At 36.5% G+C, this 14623-nt stretch overlaps 1 protein-coding gene across 28 annotated transcripts in view; it reads right to left on the bottom strand.

Moving 5' to 3' along the window:
* AFDN (afadin, adherens junction formation factor) overlaps nt 1–14623 on the bottom strand; it is a 113314-nt gene that overhangs the window by 75335 nt on the left and 23356 nt on the right. For 19 of the 28 annotated variants that reach the window (XR_016464255.1, XM_090135486.1, XM_090135484.1 and 16 more), the window contains exons 2-4: nt 4197–4392; nt 2365–2480; nt 644–807 (exon numbers count right to left, since the gene is read on the bottom strand). Coding sequence is in view for 27 of the 28 variants with exons in the window: in XM_090135486.1 (XP_089991612.1) it covers nt 644–807; nt 2365–2480; nt 4197–4392 (476 nt within the window). In the remaining variant the exon portion in view is untranslated. The remainder of the gene's footprint in view (nt 1–643; nt 808–2364; nt 2481–4196; nt 4393–14623) is intronic. The other 9 variants (XM_090135478.1, XM_031613187.2, XM_031613121.2 and 6 more) reach the window with 1 other exon arrangement.

Raw genomic sequence — 14623 nt, forward strand, 5'->3', positions numbered from 1 at the left:
ATGAAGAATCACAGGAACTTCACGTAACACCCTTAACTTAGTTGTGAGTTACAAATCTTGCGAGTCATGTTGAAGCAGAATTAGTACATGCTTGTAGATCGTGATTCTACTTTGGCTCATGTACTTAAATATAATACTACATTAATTTTTTAAAAATAAGATCAAGCTAAGTAACTGTACAGAATTGGAAAGCCCAATACTGACATTGCAAACATGTCCATGCAGAGCAGTACTACACGAAAGAAAAACAATCCTGACCTCAAAAGCAAACAAACAAAAAAAGCCAAACAAACAGGCTTATAGTCAGGTGATAAGTACTATTTTCCTGTCAAAAGACAAAACAGTTAGAGAAGGGAGCAGAACCAAACAAGAGTAAGTGCTCACAAATGAAAAAAAGTCCAAGTCAACAAATACTTGTCAATTTTTGCACAAGCATTAAGGTTCCTATAAAAAAGCAAGCTTTACACCAAAAATGAACATAAAGCCACAAAAATTGCCATTGTTTATTTTGGTTTATGATAGTAAAATACCTATGTCAACCACTGCTAAAAGAATAAAACGGACTTATTTGGTAGGGAGAATAAATCCTTCAATAATTATGCAGGATGTATGAACTGACATATGTAATGTTTACAACACTCACATATCATCCCCATGAAGAAGTCGATCATCTTTATCTGAGGCTTGCCGCAATGCCTCTTTTTCACGCCTCTTCTTTTCTTTCTTTTCTTTTTTTGAGAGAGTTCGTTTAAAATTCTGTATTACTCCTTCTTTTTCTTGTTTTTCAGGGCCATTACTCTGAGCCTTCTGAAATAAATCAGTTTAAAACAACTTCCATCATTTTTAGTCTAATGAAATGTTATTATTGATTTTAATTTTCCAGGTAAGTCTGATTAAGATACAGTATTACTAATATGAAAAAAATACTCCAGGCAAGTATTCTGGGACTAATACCCACAGGGATAACAGAAAAGGCCAAAATAATTTCACATTCCAAAGCAAGTATGAACTGATTAAATACCTTGTACAAAAGAAGTATACTCAGGCAACAGAAGAAACAACAGAATTTTACTTGAATACTACCTACTGTCTACTTGGCCACAAAGATAACCGAAACAAATTTCCACCTACGAGTAAAATCTATTTCACTAGACAATGTTATACTTTTGTTTTCCAACACCACTGCATTAGAACATCAAATAAGAATAAACTGTAAAAGGACAAACATTAGAGAGGACAATTCTCCTATAGTGCATTTTTCTGAGATGCCCATCCATTGCTCTCTTCTCCAATTCCTGCTCCTTGTATACTCAAGATATCTATAATCCTTTGGTCATTTGCCTTCTGTGGAAAAAATCATGAAAGGGAAAAATGATGCAGAGTCTTTTGCTTCTACCAGGAAGCAAAGTCGTCAATCTTCAATCCTTCTTCTCTGTTAATTCAATGAAAAATGAATAGCACAACTGGTAAAAGTAGTAAAAGGCATCATTAATTTTCTTTCCTTGTGTCTAATATGGGTGTATCCTGTAGTCAAAAGTAGCATAAACACCAAAAACTCATGAACTTATACCTAAAGCATCTTTGAAATTAAAAAGCTCTAAATCCAACAGCAAATAAAATTTAGTGCTCAGCCCAAAATGAGTTTGTCTGATGATAGCCCATTATAAACAGCACACTTACCATAACTATAAACTTAGACTAAAGTAAAAGTTAAATATAATATATAATATATACAATTAGTTGACTTCAGGAGCCAAAGCCTGATTTAAGTTCATGTTACTAATTAAATGTTTCATGGCTAATGCAAAAGAAATGAGAAGGAAAAAAAAAAAAAGAAAAGAAAAGAACATCAAGTACACTAAAACTTCACATCCTTCCCTTGCTGTGAGATGGAAACTAATTTCTCACAAAGAAACAGTCTTCCACCAGTTTCTTTAAGAAACACAATGTTACTGAAGCAGGTAACAATTTTTTAGTTAAATAACTCTCTCTGGCACCCTCCTTTAACGGCTTTGCAAGAAGTGAGGTTACCTCTTAGGCATTTAGCATCGTGTACTACTGAAAGATATTTTTACTTCATCTTATTAGAACAAAGTTTCTGGGTATTGCATGCTACAATACTAGACAGCTACACGGATCCAAGTATCACAATTAATTAGAAAGATTATAAAAATGCTGCATGGTGAGGGTGGTGAAGATGCATTTAAAAGATTTAAGCAGACTTGCTGCAGATATCCAAGATCATCATCCAGCAGTTTTTTTCAGGAATTAGAAAAACAGACTTCAAAAAAAGTTTTGCTATATGAGCAAGTCCCCTAAATTGCAAGGCTGCTGTTACCACTAGCATACTGCTTAAAGCCTCACCTTTGGAGGAACCGTATCATTTTCATTCTTGAGAACAAATCTTCCCTCTCGATCATCTTTGTTCCAGTTTAACTGTACAACAAGAGGCTTCTCATCCACGTCTAATCTTCTTTCTTCTTCAAAAAAATGAAAAGCGTTAACAATTACGTGGCATCTCAAGAGCAAAGAGATCTAGAAACAAAGTTGCACTTTCACTGAGCAACACACAGTAACACAACAAAATGGTAGGGGTTGGAAGGCAATTCTGGAGATGGCCCAGTACAGCGCCCCAGCTAAAGCAGGTTTCTTAGAGTAGGCTGTACAGGAAAGAATCCAGATGGATTTTGAATATCTCCAGAGGAGACTTCACAACCTGTCTAGGCAGCTTGCTCCAGTAATCAGTTGATGCTTTCCTGAAGGTACAGAGCCCAGTGGTGTAAGCATGCAGAGATAAATGGCTGCTTTCCAATACCCAACCCAAGTTTATCTATGTAAGATAAAAGTCCACAACAAACTGACTTGTGCATTTTCTTTATCAGAACTGAAACTCAAGACTAACAATCAGAACTTGTTTCTGCAGCTAAAATCCTTGAAACTTCATAATTTAATGAAGTTCTGAAATACTCATCTTTCTCATTTAAAATTTAACCAGTCTGATCTTGGCCCAACAACTACTGTTCTTTAAAGATTGTAAAAAATAAATCAGACTATAAAACAAATATCCATTATGTATATATTCTACACAAACTTCATTTAGTGTGCTGAATCCATTTTACTTGAAAAAAATCTGAGGGAGCGTTTAAAAAAATTAAGCAGCTTCTGTTATTTTATCTCCATTTAGAAGCAGGAGATAGTATATACACACAGCACTGATGTCTTTGCATTTAAATTTTACTTAATGTTAAAAACTGATATTGAGTGAAGTGCTTCTCTTACAAGCCATACTTTAAACATCAGGAACTTTCCCTGCAAAGGAAACTACTGTATTTTGGCTACAAATACAGTGCTAAGGGATTTAAAATAAACACAAACAACTTGAAGCAGAGCAACCATATAGTATCCATCACTTTAATCAGTGATGACACATGAATTTTTTTTTTAATCCCTTATGACTCACATCGAGTCATCACTCACAGACCATGGAAAGTGAGATGCACTCCAGTAAACGTCCATTCTTTATCTCATATTATATTAGTTTCAGTCATTCAAAAGAATAATTAAAGACACTAGTTTCCCATAGTTTTGTAGTGACCCTCTGCACCCTACACTGCTTCCAACCTGTAGGGTTCTGTTGAAGTGAGACATTACTGGGGACGACAAATACTAGCAACAACAAAAGGCTGCTTAAAAATCTAAGCTCCTCCCAGGTAACACTAAAGGTTCTGCTTAGGAAACACAGCAGCTTCAGACAACAGTATATTGAACTTCCTCCAGTTTAGCAGCAAAGGCATATACAACATAAGGCTACCTACAAGACCCACAACATCAAAGAACTGAGATGCGCTCTCAAGTGCTCCAATTTAACACCTCCATCCTCCCACTATAAATCCAGCCTTAATCGACTGGTCCTAAAAATAGCAGCACTCTCACAAATGTCAACAAGTGAGAGGATGTCAAGTACAGCACTTAATAATCATAATTAAAACTTACATGAACTGCAGGCCTAATAGACATGCTTACATTCTGAAATACCACTTCCTGGTGTAACAATTAGTAGTGACATGCATAACAGCAAAAAAAAATCAAACTCTGTTATACGGCTCAGAAACTGAGAGCAAAGCTTAGAGGTATTTTGGCTAAAAGTGGATAGAAAAGTAGCACGGATGCAGGAAAGAGGACAAATAAGTACTAACCTCCACTGACATGCACCTCATAGAGCGAGTATTTTGGGGATGACAACATGCGCATGTCTGGCCGGAACTTCTCTGCAAGAGTCTCTATCACATCTTGAGTTGTGGCAGTACTTGAGACACGGATACATTTTGTTGCAAAGTTTCCAGCTGCTTTGTCTTGAAAGTAAAATCTCATTACACCATGAAATTCCAAATCCTGCAAGAAATATATAAAAAAAATTAGAAAACCACAAGTTTGGTTAATGGCTAGCAGTTCATAGCTCAGTTTGTTGGAAATATTTTATGAAATTGTAAGACATTCAAATATTGCACTGGTTTTCCAAAGTTTGAGGACACTAAGGATTACTGACAAGCATATGGATTTTCCATTTAAAGAAATCAAGTACCCCACATTACTGCAAATATTTGAAACTTCAATCCTCGCAATTTCAAATTTCAAGTTACTTTCAGGTTTACCTGAATAAAATAAAAATTAGGAAACCCCACACTTCTCCCCTCACACTAAAACATATCTTGAGATCAGTCCCAAGTTATTTTGTTGCCCAAACCTCGCCCTTATATCATACGTATATCACAAGCTAAATATAATTGAATGCAATGTGTCTCAAAGAGAACAACTTTCTATCACAGCACTCCTGAGCATCATCTTTTCTCTCTACTTTACCCTACCACATGCACCTCTATCTTAGGTTGGCAGCCTGATGAGGAAGCTAAATCAACCTATCAACCAAAATGGGTTTTATTTGATATTTTCAGAAAGGTTAGTCTTCAGTACAGCTCCCTAACCACTCTGATGTTGTTAAGTTTATTGTTTAATAATCACTGCTTGTGCTTCACTTTCCAGAGGCTTTCTAGTAGAAATATCCTCTGGTGCTGGGTGCAGTGGCAGGTTCCATGCTAAGCACAGTTCTTTCCAGTGCTGCAACTGATCATAGAAAAGATAGCACAACATCTTTTTGCAGCAAAACCCAGAAACATTAACTGAAGCTTTTCTATCACTCCAGGAAAAAAAATACCATAACCTGCACAGTAAGATAAACCTAGATACACAGAGGAGACAAATTTTACAACTGTAAACACTGTTTTTATCATTGTGCTCTCCACTCTGCACCAGCCATCCAAACGATCTGAAATCAGATAAGACCCCTCACTTCACTTCTCACTGGCACTGCATAGTCCTAAAGAATAATGTAAATACACGTAATTAAAAACAAACAAAGAAACAAAGAAACAAACGGGCTTTTTATTTGTGCCATATCCTGAGTCTGTGAAGACATGGCACTGCGATGTTAACGACCACAACAAAAGTCAGGAGAAAAACATACAAGTATACAGAAGCATTGCTTTAGGACCAGCCTTTTTTCCTTCAACTAATTTCTTTCACTGCATTATGAGTCCCTCAGTGTTTACCACCCACAGTGTCCCACGACAAGAACTTCTGCAGCTACCTTCCTACACTGTGAAAAAACTTTTTTGTTTTGTTTTGTTTGCAACATGATGCGACATTTTTGCTTTGATAAAGACCATGAAGAACCATTTCTTATCTTCTTCTCCTCCAGGTCACTCATGACTTCACTCATGACTTTTCTCCCTGCACATTTTCTACAGGCCGATCCATCCTGTCTTAAACTTCCCAAGGAATTAATTCTGTACCTTTGACAATCTGAACTACTGAATCCATTTCTCAACTTCCCAAGTTCCATCTTAGAGATGGAAGATCTGCACATGGCAGTTGAATGCAAATGCACCACAGACCTAGACAATTGCCCATTTTCTTTTGTTCCGTGTTATCCTAACAATTGATAGAATGAATCCTTCTGATCCTAAACTGGCTTTCTCACACAACTGTCCATTGTAATTCCAAACAATTGTTCCTTCTTGCAAGAAGTTACAAATTCTGTGTGCCTCCCTAATGTATGGCCTCCACCACTTTCTTCTGACCCACTTTGAACTTAAAGGGCCTTCTGCAATTAGATAAAATTGGGTCTCAACTTTCCTACCACACACATTTTCATAATGGAAGTGTTACTGCCACTCACTTCTGAAAAACATCCTGCCCTTTTTTTTTTTTTTTTTTTTTTTTAAATCTCCTTGATGATCTCATGCAGAAGATTTCTGGAAATCCTACATACCAGAGCCAATTGAATCTTCTTTACATACAGAGTCACATACACTGGATAAGATCTTTACGATCAAGTCCAACCTGACCTACTACATCCTATCACTAAGTCATGCCCGTTAGTACAACATCCACATATCTTTTAAATACCTCTGGGGATGGGGACTCCATCACTCCCCTGAGCAGCCCACTCCAAACTTCTTACTTGGCTACCTTCTCTGTGAATAAATTCTTCACACTCTTCAATATTCTTGATAATTCCTTCAGTGAGCTCTAAATGGTGTGAGAAACACCTTTTCACATAGATTATGAAGCTATTAAAATTATAATGCATCCATGAGATCTTTATGTTACTACAGATTCTAATCAGTACAGATGACATTCTTAGTAATCATCCTTTTAATCATGGCTTCACACTGCATTTATACCCAAGTGCCTAGGGGTGGCTAGCAAGAAGAATCATTAAATAGCAGTAAAGTTACTTCATCTCTCATTTTTTGCAGTTATGTGATGAATATTCTGATTCTAGCAACTTGCTTTTGTGTTGTCTATTTGCACTTTTAACAAGAGTGCAAGAAGAGCTCCTCTGACAAGTTATTCATAAGGTCTTTATCACGACAGCCTTTCCAAGATTTTCAATAGTCAGCACAAAAGCAAAGTTTCTCTGCTGTTACCTTACCTTAATAAGTTTTCTTTCATAAAAGTGATCATGACATAGCCATACAGCTTGTGTTAAGTTCATTGTAATGTGTTCAAATAAAGTTACTATTAAAGACTTTTGATATATTATTCAGTAAATTACTTTTTTTTTCCCCCTATCTTACACTTTCATATCCTTACAATCTTCCTCATGTCTTCAGCTTTCCAGTAACTGGTTTTGCCTAATGCTCAACCAGTACACTGACTTCCCCTTCACGACAAAGGAAAGAATATTATTTTACTGAGAATATCCACTGCATTAGTCATGTTTTAACACCATAAATTGTATTAATTCTCTGAAATAACACAGCAGTAACTAGCAGAGATTCAAGAGCAAAGGAATGCAACATAGATCCATTCAGAAGGGATCTAGAGAACAGTTCAAGGATCTCTCCAATCTCATGGGTTTTTCTATTATTATGTTTTAAAATTTTGTTGCTAAAACTTGCTTCTACTTCTGGGCATTAACAGAACAGAGAAGTGACAAAACTGCACTGCAACCACTCAGATACAACGTTAGCATTATTCGTTTCAGAAAAGAAGCGAATGAACAACCATCACCTGAGTTTTGACAATCAGGGCATGAAAACAACCAAATGCACTGACACTGGCTGCCCATTTTCCCCATGCTCTTCCACCTCAGCTTGTTGCACTGTCCCCCCACAGCCTATTCATCTCAACACACTACTCCAAAGTTTTCCTTTAAAAGAAACATAAGCTGCACAACTGCATCACAAAACTTCATAATGTGAATATATTTTCCCAGTATAAAGCTCCAGTTAGTTTAATGTTTCATTTGCAGTAAGTTGCAAACTTTCTTTATTGGAGTATTAGAGAATTTAAATACAAATGTTCAGAAGTATAGAAGTCACTGGTTTCACATTTTGAAAAATTAGGGAGGCAGGAGACTATAAAACAGTCTTCATTATTATATTTATACATCCTTTATGTACTTATTTCTAGCTTAAGGCACATTTAGCGTATTGGCCAGGTGCTCTGAGTAACATATAGCAAATATGCACAAAGACTCACAAAGTGCCCCCAACCACAAGAAGAAAACAAGGTCTTAAATTTCTACTCTTCACTAAAATCTGCATTGAGCCTCCAAACGCACTCAGTCCTGCATTTCTTTGGCAAGACTGCAAGCTAGGTTCACTGTGATTTATAATGTGTACTTGTGTCAAGAAGAGAGGCTAATGAATAAAAATCTCTTGTGAAAGAGTAAATAGATACCCGGATATCCAAGCATTACTAACATAAACTAGTAAGTAGATGAATCTTCCCAGAATGTTTACATATCTCAAATTAATCTTTCTCTAAAGATGAGGAACTGCCAATTACCAAAAAGAAATCAAATCATTTTCTGGATTTCAAAAGTGAGCAATTATGAGGCTATAAAAACTCTTAAGTTTCTCTTAGGAATTTACACGCATCATAAGCGTTCTCCGTTTCTCATCTAAACACGTTTCAAATATTTTATGTATGTGCTGTTCAAGTCCACTTCTCCTTACATAGGAATGTAAGGATACAGAACAGTCTTCTACCATCCCAGCAGAGTCAATTTTTAAAGAGTTAGATTCTGATAATCTAGACTGCAAAATAAATATCCTTGAAGCATATAGCTGACAAGTCAGCTTCTTTTAAGCCTTTCAAATCATAAAGAACACTTCCCTTAAATACAGAGCCTTCTTATGCTTTTTTCATCACTAGCAGAACTTGCAGTAATTTCCATAAGTATAACATGAAGAGAATCAATAATAGAAGGCTTGGATAGTTAACTGGTATTTTTTATTGTCATTTGGGTTTTTTTTTGTGTGTGCTTTTAAACAAACAAACAAAGCAAGTTGGTGTTGGACCTTAGTCAGAAAACAAACAATATGTAGCTTCAATATGCAGCAAATGGCAATAAATAAAATGTTTGGTGGATCTGTACTACAACAGCCAATCGAAATGCCCACCAACACATCTTAACAGTGCTTCAACTACTTTGTTAAGACTGTCATCAACTTTATGCAAGAACAGCTTCAAAACCAAGAGGCCAAGTGTTCCAAAAGTCCATCTTCAGATAAAGCAGCTAAACATATAAAAGCACCAGAATGGCACACTTGAAACAACGATTTCACAACATGAAGGCTTTGAAATTCCCCAAAATCTTGCAAAAATCTTTGACAAAATGTTAGTTAGGCATTCCCAATGCTATGGGTCTCCTCTGGCAGACTCACTGACCGCAGATCATCACCAGTTGAAAAAGAGCACTACAAATGCAGGAAACCAACCTAGTAGTCATACAAACCACTTACGTAACATTTGAAACTGAAAGCGTGGCATATAAGTTTTTAAATCAAACAATATCACTTAAGTCTTCCAGGAAGCTTCAGCAAAATGACTTCTGTTTCTTGAAATGCTCTTTTACTCTTTAGTAAGTAACTGGGAGCTAGATCTATCACATTCCTGCTTTTAGCAGTATTAAGAAATAATCAAGACCATCACTCATTCAATGTTAAATGATACAGAAGTGCAAATAAGTAAGAGGTTTGGTCTACGATTACCGAGATCGGTTAAAGAACTCACTGAAAGTATTAAGCAATGGAAGAATGAAATACAAATACTTCCATTTTTCAAAAATCTCTGCAAAAACCAATTCTTCTTTTCTTTTTCCCAACTGTTCTAGTCTTTTTACACAAGGAGAACACAACAAGAAGGCATATGAAAAAAAAACAAGTGGAAAAAGTGGTAAAGAATGTGCAGTAAGTGAAGTTCGAGAAAAGCCTTCAATCTGATACAATGGGATTTGTAGCAGGGAAACCTGGACTTCCTGAAGAATTAAACAGAGGCTTCTGCAAACAAAGCAGTAAATAGCCAGCCACAGTAATCCGCAGGAATGCTCCTGCATGAGAAAGGAAACCCCTCCTTTATAGTGCCAGAGGAGGTACTGAGAGATTATTATTCAAAAACGCGGGACGAAGCAACAAACAAAGGTCAGGACGCTATTCCCACAGGCAAAGAATACTGGCAGGATTTTAAACTCCCATCCCACCAGTATCAACCACAAATCAATACGTACTTCAATATTTTAGCATAAGTGAGTATATTACATGGGTAGCACTTGATAAACTATTTAATCTTTGAGTAGTAGAGAATATGTAAACTTCAGGTCAGAAATCCTTATCTGTAACATCTCCAAGAGTACAGCTTTGAGTTAGGATTTTTTTTTTTTTCTTAAGCTGTACTAATACTACTCTTTATCTTCCATTCATTGTGGCAGGTTCTAGAAAATGTCAAGAGCTAGCATTGAGAACATCACATCTTTCTTTGTGCACCATTCAAATTCTGCAGGCAAAAATCTGCAGAGGACTAACTTCTAACTAAGCTGCAATTATTATTCAGACACACGTACTTGTTGCTCAAGAGTTTTTCTAGAGGAATGTAAATCACAATAAAACCAATGCAGAGTGCAACAAGTAGAATTAAAGCAAATACATGTTGCTTTTAAATGCATTAGTTCACAATAGAGATCCAATAGGTCACGTACTGCATGATATTCTGAAACATTTGTGCAGTTCCTTAGTACCTGACCCATAGTCAATCTACAGAGTAAAAAATGGAATTGCTTCCACATCCATAGCACGTAACATTATCTATGCAATACTAACAAATATTTTAAGGAATTCCTACAAGATTAAAAACAAAACAAAACCAAAAAATGTTATATCACCAAAAAGCATTAAATAAGCATTAAAATTACATGAAGCTCTGCAGCGTGCATTCCTAGCAGTTATGCCAAACAGGAACATACACAAACTCTATGATAAACTATTAAAAAGGATTTAAAAAAATCATCTTCTAGCAACACCAGCAGAATCTGCCATAATTCCTATTAAATATCTTAAAACATTTTCCATCTACTGGAGAAAGCAAAGCTTTTGCTAACCTACAGCTTTTGAAACGCCTCAACAAGTGCAGTTTCACAAGTGATGGCAGAACACCTCAGAGGGTTTCAAGGGAAGAAAGGAAGAACAAAGACAAATAAACAGCTCCTATTAAAACAATTTAATCAGCTTTATTTCTTCTTCCAAATCTTCGACATGTGGGTCAATGATTTATTCAACTGCAGATTAACTCATTCTGCCACAGCTCTGTTCACAGAGCAGGGCCAATAACAGAGTATTCTATCAGTGAATTATCAATAACACACAGCACGAGGTGGGTAATTAGGAGAAATCACCAATTTATTTTCCTGAAGAAAACTACACCTGAGGAACTAGCCTCCCTACAAAATAAAATGAGAAGTCAAGATCAAAAAACATGGATACTACAAACATTTTTGTAGTATAAACATAATGCAATTAAGTCAATGCAAAAACCACTGCAGTCTATGACAAACGCTACAGAAATAAAATCGTTAACAAAGATTAATACTCACTTCTATAAATATAAATAAAACACAGTCTAAAAGAGAATTTGCTAACCATAAATGCAGCTTGAATATTCAAGTGAACCTTAAATTGTAGCTGATGCAAATATTCTAATATATCTTGCACACATTCTCCTTCCTTCTCAAACTGCCTTCACAACAACGATCAATCCAATGACTACTGAACTTAAAAGAAAAGCATGTTGTAATGTTGATTATTTCCATGCTGAAAATAATAACCTCACATTTCAAAATCCAACTCTGTAGTTGACCTGTCAACACTAAGTAAACAGGGTGACTCCTACCTCCTTCAAAACAAAGAGTTAATGTCAGAATTGCATTTTGCCAAGGCCACCAGACCCCACGCAGCAACCAACCACACTTCACTCTGAAAGCGCTTTGTTGTGTAAGCATCATGAAGTGACTTCAAGCAAGGCTTACAGCTCTAGAAGCAGTTACCATGAGAAATAAAACGAAAACACACCAAGGATGCTCCCCCAAAAAACTACAGGCTCTGCTCTCTGATTTTCAAACCCACAGAAAACAATTGGAAAAATCTTACCAGCATGTGCAACACACAGCAACTGTCTGCCACCTGCAGGCTATTTTTTGTTACGTATACAGCATCATTTAACTTTTCACAATTAAGCAGAAGGAAACACAGATCCCTCTTCCAACAAAATGAAATTTGAGTCAATTTACTGAAAAATACCAAAATATTTTTAACAGGAAGCGCTAATGGTTATGTAATTATTCAATAATTCATATTCAATTTTATTCATTAGCCTCTCTTCAATAATTCATTACATTAGATCACTTAAACACAAAAACACAACAAATAAAACTAAAGGAGATTAAATTACACTCTTAGATTAAGTCATATATACTCTTATAAACTATATTAATGCTGACACAACAGCCATTCTGTGACTCTCCTGATAACATAATAATGAGGATCTGGCAGTCTCTGTGAACAGATACTTTGAAAATACAAAATAAATAAAATTTTAAAAAAGAAAAACAACAAACCAAAGCACCCTCATTATTTGGAAAACTGTTGGAAGAAGGTAGCGTGACAACAAAAAAAGTAATTGACATACATGTTTGGTCTATCAAAATACTCTGAAACAATCTCTGCCAAAAATCATAGATACATGCAGTCTCATCATATTTGAAAGAGCTAAGAAGTCAAAACCTGGGCAAAGTCTATGCTGAATTAATCACGACATACTTAAGAGCAGCAGCAAAAACAAACAAAACAACACCACAAAATCACAACAAACAGCAATAGGTCTTGAGGATACATCCCTCACCTTTCCACTCCCTGCCTGCAACATGTCATTGTTGCAGACCTAAGAACAGTCACTTGTCAGTAACTCTACAACACTTGTGAGAAGAAAAAGAAGTAGTGAGACTATCCACTGTAGCACCTTTCAGTTATATGTTAAAAAAATAAAAATAAAATAAAGCAACGGCCTCACCTATTTATTTTGTTAAAGACCATTCCTTTCGCTTCTGTGAACCACAGAGCAGCAACCTCAGCCAAGCTAGAAATTCTTTCCTACTTTTCCACTAGCATCAGCACGCTCCTGACCCTGCACAGAGCCTTTACAGTTCCGTAAACCAATAGGGACTTCTTTGTTTTGGGCTGTGCTGGCTCTTTGTGCCCTAAGGCCTGTGTGCAGGTCAGATAAGCTCCAGAACAAAGAAGGGAGGAGAAGCTAGCAGCCAGTAGATGATCCACCAAGCCCGATCTGCTCTGCATTTCACACCTGCTCAATGGTGCAGCATCACCTTAGTCATCTGCTCACCCTGCCAGCAGTCAGGCAACCCTCCATTGTCCTCCGGCTTCCTCATGCACGTTTATACAGTAGCGAAGAGGCTAACAACGCAGCAATAAGGTATTACTGTGTGGGGTAGCTATTCAACTTTCAAAGTGCTATTTCTAAAGCTGGAGGCAAACAGGCTTTCAAAAGGAAGCTTTTGAACTTGTACATAAGAAGTGAAGATTTGAATGGAGGTTTTTAAAGAGAAAGTAAGCTTAGCTTATATACCGTGGCACCAGCACATAAAAACTTCTCCTACGCATGCTGACACTGATATGGCAGAACTGTATCAGAAGAGACTGACAGCCCTTGTGAGCTGAGTGGAAATTGTGGCCTGCTACTGAAATGGCACATCTCTCTCATACAGGCTCATTCTCCAAATGCATGAAACTCAAGAAAATAATCAACTTTCAGAAAGTCATAAACTACAATTTAGAAGTCTACTACTAACAGCACTTCTGGAATTGAAATACTGAAGGAGTTCTTAGATACCATAATTATGTCATATTTTCTACATAATTTAAAAAAATACAATAGTTTCCTACATAAATTTTGGTAGAGAAACATCATTAATAGCAACCTTAAAACCATACCGAGATGTCAGTAAAGCTAGCTTTTAAGTTATTAAGTGAAACTAGCAAAAACTGAAAACAGAATTTGAGGTAAAGTTTTGAGGTCTTGCGGTTACAGCAACCCAAACAGCAATAGCTACAGGCAGATCAGCATGTCTGTTAGCTAGAACAGAAATCTGCATCGCTGAAATAAGCATTTCCACCAGCAACCACAGGCGTGCAGCCATTTCTTGTGGCCCTAAAGTTGATTGTGTTGTTCTATTAGAGACAGCATCAATAAAATTATTCCCAAAATTTCATTCCTATCTGGATTCTCCAGTGTCCAGAAGTACAGACACTATAGCCTCTCTCTTCATCGTGGAAATGAAATCTTGTCTCTAACTGACCACTCAGAGAGGTAATATTCATTTTTACTTGCTACTGGAAATATGAGAAAAACATGCACTGCATTATAAAAAATACATTAACAGTCATTTAAATGGGCACCTCAATTAATTTCTTTTAATCAGCAGTGCATTTTTACTATATTAGTATCAAACTTCAGTATGATGCAACAGAGCATCAAGAGAAAACATAAAAATTGGGTCCCATTTGCATAATACAATCAAGGGCAGGGTCATATTTACTCTTCAGCTGACAGAGCCAGTGAAGACAGATTGCCACAACATCTTCCCTGCACTGATAGACTTGGTCATGTCTCATTAGTTCCTCATTCCCATCAGATGTGCTAGGACCTGTACTGCAGAGGGTTAAGACATCCAGCTACACTGACTGAACTAGAAAAACGCAGATGCTAT

Source organism: Phasianus colchicus, chromosome 2 (assembly GCF_987193195.1).
Source record: "Phasianus colchicus chromosome 2, bPhaCol1.hap1.1, whole genome shotgun sequence".
NCBI lineage: Eukaryota > Metazoa > Chordata > Aves > Galliformes > Phasianidae > Phasianus > Phasianus colchicus.